A 14,621-nucleotide genomic window follows, 5' to 3' on the forward strand; every position below is an offset into this window, starting at 1 on the left:
ACACTGCCCAAAAAAAACTCACTTTAAATATAAAAAATATAAAAAACGTATTTACAGTCTGTGAGTCAGAACAGCCGGCATTGTAGTCTACTCTACCAGGATCAGGAAACAGTCCTCCATAAAATGTGCTGCACACATCTGAATATTTGGGTTGAAGTGTTCTGGAACAGTGTTGTAAATTCAGAAAAAACTGTAATATTGTAAAATATTATTACAATTTACAAATAATGGTTTTCTATTTTATTATACTTTAAAATATAATTTATTCCTGTGATGCAAAGCTGAATTTTCATCAGCATCATTATTCCAGTCTTCAGTGTCGCATGATCCTTCAGAAACCATTCCAATATGCTGATTTATTATTACTTTTTATCAATTTAACACATTTAACACACTTTTGAATGGTTGTGTTTATTTTTACAAAATACTTCTAGTTTGAATAAATGCTGTTCTTTTTAACTTTTTATTCACCAAAGAATCCTGATAAAAAGTATCACAGGTTCCAAAAAAATATTAAGCAGCAAAACAGTAATAAATCAGAATTTAAGAATGATTTCTGAAGGATCATGTGACACTGAAGACTGGAGTAATGATGCTGAAAAATTCAGCTTTGCATCACAAGAATAAATTATAATTTAAAGTATAATAATATAGAAAACCATTATTTAAAATTGCAATAATATTTCACAATATACATTTTTTTCAGTATTTCTGATCAAATAAATGCAGCCTTGATGAGCAGAAGAGACATCTCTAAAAAACATTACAAATCTTACTGATTACAAACTTTTGAACAGCGGTGTGTATATGTGTGTGTGTGTGTGTGTGTGTGTGTGTGTGTGTTTATATATGTTCTTTTGAACTTTCTGTTAATCAAAGAACCCTGAAAATTGTTTCCACAAAAATATCAAGCAGCATAATTTAAAGTATAATAATATAGAAAACCATTATTTAAAATTGCAATAATATTTCACAATATACAATTTTTTTCAGTATTTCTGATCAAATAAATGCAGCCTTGATGAGCAGAAGAGACCTCTTTAAAAAACATTACAAATCTTACTGATTACAAACTTTTGAACAGCGGTGTATATGTGTGTGTGTGTGTGTTTATATATGTTCTTTTGAACTTTCTGTTAATCAAAGAACCCTGAAAATTGTTTCCACAAAAATATCAAGCAGCAAATCAGCATATTAGAATGATTTCTGAAGGATCATGTGACACTAATGACAGTAAGTAATGGCTGCTGAAAATTCAGCTTTGCCTTCTGGAAATAAATTACATTTTAAAATATATTAAAGTTTTTTACCTTAGTTTTTACTTTGCATGCATTTGTTAAAATAGCATAATACAATTGTGGATAACAGTTTAAACAGCTTAAATCGAAATGTAGGTCTATATGTACTCATAACAGTGACTATGCAAAACATTATAACGGGAGTATTAGAGTAATACTTATTAGCACATTGAAAAATTCTTGACATTTGCATATCATTTTTTAGGGATCACTGACAATGTTTTCATAGGCAAAGAACCCTTTGTTTCTGGTACCCGAAAGGAGCTTGGATGGTGAGATATTTGTTTTATTAATTTATATATGTATGTAGAATAATAGATGTGTTTTCCCACCTAAACATGAAATCAATGTCTCTGAAATTTTGTCTCTCACATTCAGCCTGGTTGTGAATCTCACCTGCCGTGGCTGTTGCTCAGAATTAGGAATTATGTACATATCAACCCCAAAAAAGCTTGATTACAAGAGATCTCTTTTCTGCTTTAATGTTGAAAATATTGAAAGGTAAGTAGCATATTGTGCACAAGCCTGTGTGATTTGTTTTTTTTGTGTGTGTGTGTGTGTGTGTGTGTGTGTGTGTGTGTGTGTGTTGTGAATAAGGTTTTTGGACTCTTTAGTGTAAGATAGTTTTGTCTGGACAGTTATGTATTTACTATACAGTTGTATGCAAGTGACACATTTGTACTATTTCCTACCTTTTATTAATGTCAAGGTCCACACATTTAAGAGATGTCACTGGATATAGGTACATATATGAGATATTACAACATAAAATTGTATTATTTAAAAGTTGCTGTACTGTTTGTTAGTAAAACACTCTTACTGGAGAACATGTTTGTTTGCATCTCATATTTTGTCAGGTGGGATCCTTGTCTTGTCATATGTGATGATAGTATTGATAAGATGGATACACAGGGTGAGCATGCACAATAAATATAATGGTAAAAGCAAAACACGTGTTGTTGTTTTTTTCCCCTCCCTGGTTTGTTTTTGATATTTCATCGTTTGCATCAAAACATCCCTCTGCCCAACCCACTGAAAAACTAGTTCAATAACATGTGGGTGGCGGGAGAAGGGGGGCATGTCGGCTCAAGCCATTCTTTTGTTTACAGTTCCTGTCTAATGTGCCTAGCAACACTCTACACCAGGAGGCGGGAAAAGACTCGTAGAGACCCTGAAGGCGCGCACCCCCAACCCCGAATGCTGGGGTAGCATAACAACAACGGCTGAGATAGAAGCCGTGCGCCTCGGACCAACCAGAGAGCTGTATCTAAGGGGCATGCTGCCATGGAAACAAAGCGCACATGCTGTAGCTAGAGCCTGTTGCCATCGCATCCGTCGTTTCCTTATTTGCCGGCCAGCGAGTCAGCCAACCAGCTTGCGAGGGGGGGTCTGTCAGTCTGATGACATTGCGCTTCAGTCGCTCGTGGGGGCGTGGTCTCCATCTGCGCGCCCGCAGAGAGTTCTTCATTCTTGTGCCTTTGAACTCCTCCTACGATCTGCCTGTAAACCCAGTAGAGTTCAAAATAGGAACAAGAGGTAAAACATGCGTAAAGCACATGGTATTATCCCAGCATGTTTACTGTTTATGTCCAGTAGAGGGAAACATCACTCTACATGTGGCAAGATAGCCATCATATCATATCTAGCTGTACTAGTTGGTGAGGATTCATCTCAGTAAAAGCCCGTTTACACCAAGAACGATAACTGTAACCAAATCTGTCCAAATTGCATTTTCAATGCAGCTTCAAAGGGCTCTACACGATCCCAGCCCAGGGTCTTGTCTAGCGAAACGATCTGTCGTTTTCTAAACAAAATAAAGTTAATAAAAATATATAAATTTTTTTTAACCACAAATGCTCGTCTTGCACTAGCTCTGCGATGTGCGTCTGCAAATTCACGCTTCGTCTGTGTAAGTTACTCCGGGTTAAAAAGGTAGAGTAGGGCGAAAAACTCATTTTCTCCTCCAACTTCAAAATCGTCAACATTGTTGTTTTACCTTTTTTTTTTGTAAAGGGCATTTGACTTACTTTATGCGTTCGCTTTGTAAACACTGGGTTGGTACTTCCATCTACATCATACGCGACCTTTCCAACGTGACTAGTAATACGTGAAGTCGAGCTAGTGCAAGAGGAGCATTTGTGGTTAAAAAGTATATACATTTTTATTTTGTTTAGAAAATTACTGTCGTTTCGCTAGACAAAACCCCTATTCCTCGGTTGGGATCGTGTAGAGCCCTTTGAGGCTGCACTGAAATTGCAAATTGACCTTCAGCCTGTTGGCCACAATTGAAGTCCATTATATGGAGAAAAATCCTGGAATGTTTTCCTTAAAAACCTTCATTTCTTTGCGACTGAAGAAAGAAAGACATGAACATTTTGGATGAAATTGGGGTGAGTATATTATCAGGGAATTTTTTCAAAATCGTCAACATTGTTGTTTTACCTTTTTTTTTTGTAAAGGGCATTTGACTTACTTTATGCGTTCGCTTTGTAAACACTGGGTTGGTACTTCCATCTACATCATACGCGACCTTTCCAACGTGACTAGTAATACGTGAAGTCGAGCTAGTGCAAGAGGAGCATTTGTGGTTAAAAAGTATATACATTTTTATTTTGTTTAGAAAATGACTCGTTTCGCTAGACAAAACCCCTATTCCTCGGTTGGGATCGTGTAGAGCCCTTTGAGGCTGCACTGAAATTGCAAATTGACCTTCAGCCTGTTGGCCACAATTGAAGTCCATTATATGGAGAAAAATCCTGGAATGTTTTCCTTAAAAACCTTCATTTCTTTGCGACTGAAGAAAGAAAGACATGAACATTTTGGATGAAATTGGGGTGAGTATATTATCAGGGAATTTTTATTCTGGAAGCGAACTAATCCTTTAAATGCTCCAGCTCTTTAAAGCCCTGTTGATTCTGATTGGCCGTCAATGTTTTATCTTTTTTTTTTTGTTTAAAAAAAAAAAGGTACTTATAGCATGTCATTATTCTTATATCTGAGGTGTGAACATTCCTATTATAGAACGATTATTAAAACTTTATAGTATTGCATTCAACAAATGCACTCAAGATAAAGGTTACATAAAATATTAAGATTCGCTTCAGTGATTCTTCAGTGTCCTGTTCTCCTGCTTCCATCCTTACAACAGGTGCCGAAAGTTGTGTTTCTGAATCATTCACCCAACCGATTTGTTAAAGGGGTCATATGGTGCGATTTAACATTTTTCCTTTCTCTTTGGAGTGTTACAAGCTCTTGGTGCATAAAGAAGATCTGTAAAGTTGCTAAAGACTAAAGTCGCAAATCCAAAGAGATATTCTTTATAAAAGTTAAGTCAACCACACCTACCTAAAACGCCTCGTTCTAACACGCCCCCACATGTCTACGTCACGATGTGGGAAGATTTGCATAACGCCGCCCAAATGTTCACGCAAAGAAAGAAGGCGTAACTTTTATTCTCGCTGTAGTATTGTTGCCGCCACCGCTATGCCGTGAAGGCGCTGTGTGCTTCGTTGTGAAAGTGAAACTACTTTGTTTAGCCTTCCAAAAGAGGACGATATCTGCTTCGTCATGCCTGGAGCTGATCCGTGCTGGTCGCTGAGGAAATACATCAACTTCGCGCTGTGGATCACTGGATCGGCTTTCACCGTGGATCAAGCAGAGTCCAGCCTGGGGTCGTCACATGTGGTTGACGCAAGCCCGCCGGCCGCTCCTTCATCGAATCCGCCGGCCGAGCCGTTCTCAAGCCCGCCAGCCGTTCCTCACTTTAGCCCGCCGGCCGCCGCTCACTCTACTCACTGTTCCAGAACAGTTCAACCCAAATATTCAGATGTGTGCAGCACATTTTATGGAGGACTGCTTCCTGATCCTGGTAGAGTAGAATACAATGCCGGCTGTTCTGACTCACAGACGGTAAGTACATTTTCATATTTAAAGAATTTGCCACTGACGATTCAAACGCGAGTTTTGGGCAGTGTAGAGCAGCGCTTGTTTTTTTGTCATTTCTCCGATCACAAATGCAGACATGGTTTTATGTTTACGCGGCCCTATGCAACGACAGCGACAGTATAAGTCATTACAATCCGTAATTATGTCCCCACTGGATGCAACAAATGCCTAGTTTATAATGGGTTTTCATGTTTTTGTCTCTTCGCTCCGGCCGGACAGGGCACAACAGTATGGTAGGGGTGTAATATTTCCGTCACATGCTTGAGGTATTCGGCCAATCACAACGCACTGGATTCTTTTTAGCAACGTCATATGACCCCTTTAAACAACTCAGAGTTGTTCACTATGACATGTCTTATTGTTCTTTATTAGAATGTGAGTGACTTAAAGGGTTGGTTCACCCAATAATGAAAATTCTGTCATTAATTCCTAATAACATGTCGTTCTAAACCCGTAAGACCTCCGTTCATCTTCAGAGCACAAATTAAGATATTTTTGATGAATTTTGAGCATAAAGTAGTTATTTTTGTTTTCTTTGTGTACAAAAAGTATTCTCGTAGCTTCGTAAAATTACGGTTGAACCCCTGATGTCACATGGATTATTTTACTGATCTCCTTGCTACGTTTCTGGACCTTGATCGTGGTAATTGCATTTCTGTCTATGGGAGGGTCAGAGCTCTCAAAATTCATCAAAAATATCTTAATTTGTGTTCCGAGGATGAACGGAGGCTCGTTCGACCTGAAGCTGCGCACCCCAAAGTACCGCGAGAGCGATTTGAAAGCATAAGGAGCCGTCCGCTCTGCTCTCTATAGCTCTTGTGAAATGATGTCATACAACGATCGAAATGCACGGTGCTAACAGCCAGAACCTGGATATTTTAGGCAATATAAAAATCCTGGCAAGGGTGCGTCCCGTAATAATGGCCCGTATGGTCACCCTACGCATGTGCGACCTTACAAAAATCATATGGTGCTCGCGTATTATTCTGGTGACTAAATTTGCATCACGTACTACACTGTAAAAACCGAAGTATGCTTTACTTTGGCCTTCACTCTTTTACGAAGGAGACGCCTGGTTCATTTCTTTCACGAAGTACATGTCTGGTTCAGTGCCTCATCAAATCTCAAACTCGTACATTGAAGAGGCATTTTCGTTCATGAGTTAAAAAGAATAATTGAAACGGAAAAATATATGAATTAAAAAAATGATGCGATTCGTTTAGTTCAAATTAAAAACACAGATTTGTTCACCAATGAAAGACGACTGAACTGTACATATGTTCGTGTCTTTGTTAATTTATGTATTTTTCTCCCATAGCCTAATTATTTTCACCTGCTCCGCCAGCCGCTGTCATTTTGATTAATGGACACTGGCTGCAATCTGCATCTGCAAAGTGCATCTCACTTGAACTGAAGTGCTGATGGCGCGCTGCACTTTCAGTATGATCTTACCCACCCCATTCACCTCGCTCTCACACAGACATACACACACGCACGCACACTTTGTCCTGGAGGACTGGTGGGCTGGAAATCAATAATGTAGACAGTGTGATTAAGCGAAGGTTACTTCTTTGCAAATAACCCTGTGAGGCAATCGACACGAGGACTGTAGAGACAAACCCTCCAATAGCAGTGAAGCTCAAAACAGGATTTGCCAGTCCATTCTTGCTAATATGCAAATTGAGTGTTGCGTGCAACAGCTGCTTCCACATTTGCCTGTATTCAACATTTCCTTGGAGTTATGATTGAAAGAATTGTGACATGTTGTGCTTGCTGATGCACACAGAATGTGCTTTTTTGTTTGTTTGTTTTTTAAATGCAGTATGCAAATTATTTTACAGGCCAAATGCTTTGGATTCCAACATTTAGTTCAAAACTCTGTTAAATAATTGTAAATAATGTAAAATAATTTAGGGATTTCTTGCCTCAAAACCAAAATTACAATATCATTTTTAATATATAAAAATAATTTTATAATTGATATAATGATTTTTTAAAAATATAATTAAAAACATTTGTTGGACAAAACTATGCTTTTTACGTTACACTGAAACAGTATTTTGTGGTTTAGAGTTGTCACATGTGTGTTAAAAGTTACACATTTATAGAATATATTTATGAAATATTTGTTTGCCAAAACGATCATTTTTACATTACATTGAATCAATGTTTTGTGTTTTATAATTTAGCTGAAAAGTCTAAGATAGTTTAATTGTTTTATTGTGACAACTTACCCCTTACAGTGTGACGACATTCGGTGTCCATATACAGAAACTGACTTTCAAAAATAAATTCACCCTGAAAACATGTGACATGTTGAGGACAGTAGATTAATTGTCTGTTTTTTATTTCAGACACAAAGAAAATATTCCTGAGCTGGAAAAAAAAAAAAGCCCTTTTGAAAACAGGATTAGTCTCAATCAGGGTCTAAGCCCGAACAGATTGAGAGATTGAGAGGTCTAAACGCAGCAAGAAGGCCTTTATTTGACTTTGACTCTAATGATGATCTTAGCCATGTAGCAACAGTAAACAGTTATTTGCGCACCCTGTCCAAAGGGATGGCAATGCCCCATTAACATGCCCTGGTAGTCCAGTGCAGATGACACAAAAGTATATCCGTGATTTCTTTATCAAACCTTTTGCTCAGGTTATGATATCAGCAGGTTAACTCGACATTTGTAGAGCCCTTCTATTCTTGTGTTAAGCTTGGACCGCTGAAGAGAATAGCGATACCCCCCAAACACAAACGTCAGGTTCTTAATGGAAGACTCATTTCAGTTCTGCTGACACGGAGTGCTTCCTGACTGGTCTTCTTGTTTGCATTGTATTGTATCCCTGAATCAGTCAATCAGCACTTAGTAGAAAATACAGTAACATTTTTTACAAAGAATTAGTTATAATCTGAGTAAAACACAAGCTCAATCAACTGTATTTGTGGTGATTATTATAAACATCAATTTCCACTTGTCCCTCGTTTTCTTAATATATCTGGGCTACAGTGTGGCACTTGAGTTGAAATGATTTTTGTGGTAATCAACATTGTCAAAACACTGTCAATTGAGTTAAATTGTATTAAACCCAGAATTTGTCTATCAAAGCCATTAAGGTTGTAAACAGCAGTCAAATCATATAAAAGTTTCAAAGAAGCTACAATCTTGTTTTGTTGGACATGTTTTGGGAAATTCTTTATTTTTATCTGATATAGCATGATACAACATGAATATTGTAATCTTCGTATTTCCATTTGATATCATCAGTGTACCACAGAACTGTCACAGTACTTCTTTGAAATGGCATGATGGATGTTCTTGAATCAGTCAGAAAGCTAAAAGCGGATTGTGTTGTTCTGCATCATCTCACAGCTCATGTTGTTGTTGTTGTGTATTACTCCGCATCTGATGGTTCGATAAGCTTTTGTTTTTGCCGCTTGAGCACAAAAGGTTTTCAATGAGTGTCGTCCTTTGTAAACAAAGAGTTTTGCTTTAATATACTTTGAAGCCTCTTTTGTCCTTCAGCTTTTATCAGCTTAGATTTAACTGGGCTTGAGTGTACATGTCTGTGGGTCATAATATGGGTGTTTGTGCATGTGAGGGTGCAGCTGACTGGATTATCTGACACAGGGTCTTTCAGCTGTCACTCATTTAATGGTTATTGCTGGGTTCTCGTGGGAAAAGCATACAGACTCCAAGTCACCTGTTTCTTCATAAACAACTGTTCGAATTTAGATTCTGTGACAAATTGTTTAAATACCATCAAAAAAAGAGACATTTTATTTATGTATGAACAAAAGAAATGCAAATCTGTATTTAGGTATTGTGCATTTATTTGTGTCAAAAAAGTAATACATGCTGATTTAAAATAGAAAATTCAGAACACAAATAATATTTTTTAAATATAAATATTTAAAATCTTTTTTACAGCATTAAAAAAATCTTTATTTTTTTTAACTTGGCAAAAAGCAAATCAATACAAAACTTACAAAAGACCTTCAAATTCATCTTCACCATAACAAAAGTACAAAGACGTGTCACTAAAAAACTGACATCACATTTTTTTTTTTTTAAATCGTGGTGTGCATGCAAAAGTGTCGCTGAGATGAGGAAAAAAAATGTTTTCACAGCTTATACTCTTCGGTGCATGTGAAGACCGTGAAAGAGGTCTGCTTTGTAAATCTAATGTGTAATGACAGCATGAATCAACTTTAAACACATGGAATGAAAGACACTTGCGTTCTATGTACAGGCGGGTTTGAATCTCTTTCATTCAATGGAGAGAAAACAACACCCTAATTATAATCAGGTCAGCTATCAAATATATACACAGTATTGCACAATCTATTATTTCACCCAATATGATGCTTTGCAGGTAAAATGAATCTTATACACTAAGAGTTCAAAAAATTCTTAAAATCTTCCCAAAGGCTGAACGCAAGCTATTTAAGGCTATACAAAATGCCAGCAATCCCCTAAAGAGGAAAATCAAGAGGAATGTCATCTTCCGATTAAATACCGACAGTTTCACTACAGGTTTAAAAGTGAGGCTATTGGAAATGTTCAGCATTGTTGACCTGAGTGTCATTACAATTTGAGGTTGAATAAAGTAAGAGCTTAAAAATCACTAATATTGTTTGATCAAATAAACACGCTATCAAAAACCCCTTCAACCATTCATTAACAGTCTTAGTTGTATAACATATTAGTACACACATTATTGTGGGCAGTGACGGCTTTGTTTCACAGAGGAATTGTGCGTTTAAGGTTGTGGCTCAGCTGCTACATGGCACTTGGACTAGAATCATGTTGTATGTGTTGCTGCATGTGAATTCCACGTTCAGTGTCTACTGTCCTGGGGTTAAGTAACCTCAAGATCTAATTTTACACAATGTTCAGAGCCTATCTGTTCTCTGGACGATGTGTATAACACATGCCAAATATATCTGGTCTATGTGTGGGATGCTCAACTGAAAAACTGTGAGTGTTGTCTGTGAGATAACATGTTACTGCATACATCTGACTTTATATAATCTAAAAGTTCTCCACCTCAGCACAGGGTTTTGAGAGCCCCTGAGGTACAGAGCAGAGTTTGCATATGGTAGGGAGTTGGAGACTCCACTTCCACCACAGGCTCTGGCCTGAACAGGGGCAACTGGAAGCTGAAGGGCGCCACTTTTTTCTTGAAAATCTGCCCGATGCCCATGGAAGGGAACTTGCTGCGGTGCTGAGGGCTGTCGGGTTCCTCGCTACCCCTGCTGCTGGGCGGGCTGCCGCTTGAATCTGAGGAGCTTGAACAATCTGAAGCGGGAGGAGTTTTCTTGAGCTGAGGTTTGATTATGAGAACAGGTGGGCTGGGGATTGTGGCCTTCTTCAAGTACGAGCTATCGGGGTGAAAAGCAGACACGTGTCGAGGTGGAGAGAGCGCTCCGTTGGTCAGCTTGTACCATGGCGATGGAGGAGCATCTTTGCTTGGTTCCTTGCTTGCGGAAGCCCAGGAATGAGCGCCGAGGGAGGAAGGTGGGCGAGCGGGGATGTTGACAACTTTTGGGGAATCTTTGGAGCTGTCTTTCTGGACCGGCTGGGTCTCGGGTGTAGGATGGGTTGGGGTCCGCTGTGGGGTCGGCTGTGGGGTCGGGTACAGGGGGTGGATCTCCATGTACTCCAGAGAGGAGGAGGTGATACAACCACCACGTCCTGAGTAAACATCTTTAAAACCTCCAGTCACAGCTTTCAGAAGACCTGAAAATGAGAGAGGAAAGAGTTTGATTCAGAACAGATCCAACTCTTGTCTTTATTTGTACAAGCAATTACTAAACTGCATGCTAATACATTTTCTGTTCGTATTTCTATTACTCTGTCATGCAGAAAGTGAAAGTCTTCTGGGCTAGAGAATGTCTTTTGCAGTTTAGCCCTACATTTTACACTGCTTTAAGAGAAGATATTTTTATACTTTTTCAACTGTTCTTGTCTATAAAATGAAAATCAGGCAAAACCGACTGATTTTGATTGTATGGACAAACAAACACTCTTTTTCAAAATATCTTTTGTGGAACATATAATTATAGTCACGTACACCTAAATCACACATCAATTGTGTGCCAAATCACATCTTAACCACATAATTTGTTCATGCATGTCTATATTGTACTGTGTCTATAGTCTAGTTTCAGGCTCTCACCATGTCTGTGTTTCTTCTCCTTGGTGGGACCTTTGCTCACAGCAAGATACACAGGGGTCTGCTTGGGTGGAATTGTAATCTTCTCAACGTGCTTCCTCCATTGAGTCTGGAACAGCTCGCTCTTTTTCTCCTTCTCCATGTTGTACTGTTTCTCCTGTGAGAACAAGATCATGTTAAACTCAGGAGACAAAACTGAAATGCTCCTATGGAGGACATGTTGGTGTGTCTCAAATTTACCCTGTACTCTTTTGAGAGTCTCTTCATCTTGTTGTTGAGCAGGAAGTACACAGCCAGCGTGTGGCAAGCTTTGTTAGTGAGCACTGCGCTCAGAACTTCACTGTGTTTGTAGCCCATTTTCTCAGTCATGTGGAGCAAAACCGTGTGGTTGATCTCCTCAATGTGGATCCTGAAAGGTACAACAAGATGTTTTAGGCCATAATAAGTCATGAAAGATCAAACATTTGGCTTTGACCTCCAAGCATATTAGGTGACTAACCTATTTAAGTAAGGAACTCCAGTGTGAGGGTTGCCCAACTGCAGCCACGGATCAGCCATCACTTGGTGGATGTTGGGTCTCTTGTTGGGGTCAGGCTCGAGAAGTCTCTTCAGCAGACTGATGGCAGCTGTGAACACAGACAGGAAGCCGTGAGGCCTTGCTATCTTGTGCTATCTTATTTTAAGAAAACAAAAAAGTCCATGATCAGTCGCTGTTTAACTGATTTATTAGAACAAACGCATTGTTGTAGTAAAGATTATTCAGCTTTCTCCTACATATTACATAAGTCAAGCGCACAGCCTTGTGTCCTTGAGTTGCTAAATACCGGTGTTATATAATGAGGCTAATCTCATTTCAACACTGCATCATCTTGTAGTAATATATCCAGTCACAGATTTAGTAGTGAATGAATCCCCTGTTATTGAGAACACTCATGCAAGTGTAACAGAATGGAAAAGTTAACAGAATGTGATTAGCCACAATGTTTACCATGTCATCTACTTAAATTAATTTTATCTGGAATTCTGCTTGCATCAAATCAGTCAACAAAGTACAATGATGAGATGGCAGCTAAAGTAGATACTATGGGAACGCCTTACTTCTGTGGAAGGTTAACAGATGCTGTTAGGAAATCTGAATAAAGCAGATCCTATGATTTCTTCTTGTGACTAAAACCGGTTATTCTTGTGGTTGAAAAAATAAGCCACAACTTGTCTGGCACGTTTGCAGTAAACAATGTTTATGAGCAATGAGAATTTAAAGTACGGGTTCTTGAGTATGTTTTAATTAAAAATGACAATGATGATTACAGGTAAATGTGCAACTGCTGTTGTAAACATAACTGTTGTGACATAAAAACTAATAAGGATCTAATACATGACCTACATAACGAATTCATTGGAAACAAATGTTGCATTAGTGTGCAGTTAAATAAAAAAGTGCATAAAAAGTGCAGTTTTTCAAAGACCTCATTCATGCTCAAAATTTAGAGCATGTTGCCCATTAGAACGTAATTGGTAGAAGGACACAAGCTTATTTTCAGAATGTAATAGTTGTTTGTTCTTGTTTCGATGTGACCTTTGTGGTCATAAAGATCTTTTGAAAAACTCAGAGATGCAGTTCTCTCAATACCTGAAGAGATAGATGGAGGTAGAGGGTTCATATCCTTGTCCACCATCCTCTGATGAAGGGCTTTCAGGCTAAATGGCTCCACGGTGAATGGTAGGGTACCGGTCAGCATAGCATACATGTTCACCCCTCTACATTGAAACACATACATAGTCAAATTCAGAAAAATGTACCAAATGCAAACTTAGAACATGGTGCTTCACATTTCGTGAACTCACATTGACCAGACATCCACTTTGGGCCCGTATTTCTTTCTTGAGAGAAGCTCAGGGGCGGCGTATGCTGGGCTGCCACACTGTGTGCTGAAGGGATCAGAGTATCCCAGAATGCCCGCACAGTTACTGAGGCCAAAATCTGTATAGGGGAAACAGAGAGAAGGTTGTGTGTAAGATAACGGTTGCATGTACCTTCTCAGAGGGATTGACTTTCCCACTAGGAGGGGTGCAAAAAGGTTTATGGCTGCCCAACACTAACCCCGTCTGTCACACACAGCTGCTAAATAAAAGCCATGCGTTTGTTGGCCGTCTCACAAAGAGGTGAGAGGTCTTTTTTTTTTAATGAGATACTGATTGCTCAGTCAGTCCTCACCACTTGCTAAAAATGAACACTTCCATGTCACTTCACTTTAGGACATTAGGACTCGTTGAGACTTTGTGCTGTTCTTTAAGTAGCATTTAAAAACCTTGCTTAATGTAGCTCCTGGACAATGCTTACCGATCAGCTTTATGTTGTCCTGTTCATCAAGGAGGAGATTTTCAATCTTTAAGTCTCTGTTGAAATTAAGAAAGAAAAATGTATTTAAACAACCTTAATTTATCAAACCAGCCATCTGAACTATAAATAAACAAAGACACAATAGTCTTTGGAGTATCTACACTCATTTAAAATCTCATTTAAAGTTCCCCATCGATGACTTCACACTTCGTTCCTCACCTGTGAACAACTCCTGCCCTGTGCAGGTGCTCCACTGCCATGACTAGTTGGCGTACATATTTCTGGGCTTCTCTTTCGTCCAGCCTTTTCTTCTCGTAAATGTGGTTCATGAGGTTTCCACCAGGGCAGAGCTCCATGACGAGGTAGTAGCTGTTCTCCGTCTCCAAGATGTCCAGCAGTTGGGTGATGTTGGGGTGCCGGATCATCTGCTGAATATCCCCTTCACGCCGCAAATTCTTTGTGACATACGAGTCCTTTTTGGCCTTCCTCTTGTCAATCACTTTCACTGCCAGCTGTGGGGAAAAATAAAAAAAGAAGACTTAGTCAATATATAAAAGACAACTGGAGTGTTTAGTGGATGTACAGAATTATTATAATAGCCCTGAACAGGTTAGGCAAGCCAGACTAAGCCAGACAGGACTCTTATTTGCCTGTCTCCTCACGTTTCAAGGGTTGAATGTTCGTCCCTGAGATCCTGTAGAGGACTTGGTGGGGGAGGGATAAGGACAAATGACCGATGTGTAGTAGTTCAAACATCTCAAATTGAAGGAAGAATCTTGTTAATGCCACCCATTTGTCACCAACATGCAGTAAACGACTAATGCTGTATAAACACAGAGTCAAACAGAGCACTCCCCCCCCCCCCCCCC

General features: G+C 39.0%; 2 protein-coding genes across 2 annotated transcripts in view; one reads left to right on the forward strand and one right to left on the reverse strand.

Annotated features, from left to right (window-relative positions):
- mis18a (MIS18 kinetochore protein A) overlaps positions 1–1,803 on the forward strand; it is a 7,063-nt gene extending 5,260 nt beyond the window's left edge. The window contains exons 2-3 of the mRNA XM_016264948.1: positions 1,504–1,570; positions 1,677–1,803. Of these exons, the coding sequence (XP_016120434.1) occupies positions 1,504–1,570; positions 1,677–1,803 (194 nt within the window). The remainder of the gene's footprint in view (positions 1–1,503; positions 1,571–1,676) is intronic.
- Positions 1,804–9,188: 7,385 nt separating this feature from the next.
- hunk (hormonally up-regulated Neu-associated kinase) overlaps positions 9,189–14,621 on the reverse strand; it is a 7,827-nt gene continuing 2,394 nt past the window's right edge. Inside the window, exons 2-9 of the mRNA XM_016263760.1 lie at positions 13,972–14,264; positions 13,753–13,808; positions 13,257–13,392; positions 13,042–13,169; positions 11,911–12,037; positions 11,652–11,820; positions 11,415–11,568; positions 9,189–10,975 (exon numbers count right to left, since the gene is read on the reverse strand). Of these exons, the coding sequence (XP_016119246.1) occupies positions 10,284–10,975; positions 11,415–11,568; positions 11,652–11,820; positions 11,911–12,037; positions 13,042–13,169; positions 13,257–13,392; positions 13,753–13,808; positions 13,972–14,264 (1,755 nt within the window). The 3' untranslated portion in view covers positions 9,189–10,283. The remainder of the gene's footprint in view (positions 10,976–11,414; positions 11,569–11,651; positions 11,821–11,910; positions 12,038–13,041; positions 13,170–13,256; positions 13,393–13,752; positions 13,809–13,971; positions 14,265–14,621) is intronic.

Source organism: Sinocyclocheilus grahami, unplaced genomic scaffold, assembly GCF_001515645.1.
Source record: "Sinocyclocheilus grahami isolate Dianchi unplaced genomic scaffold, SAMN03320097.WGS_v1.1 scaffold32.1, whole genome shotgun sequence".
NCBI lineage: Eukaryota > Metazoa > Chordata > Actinopteri > Cypriniformes > Cyprinidae > Sinocyclocheilus > Sinocyclocheilus grahami.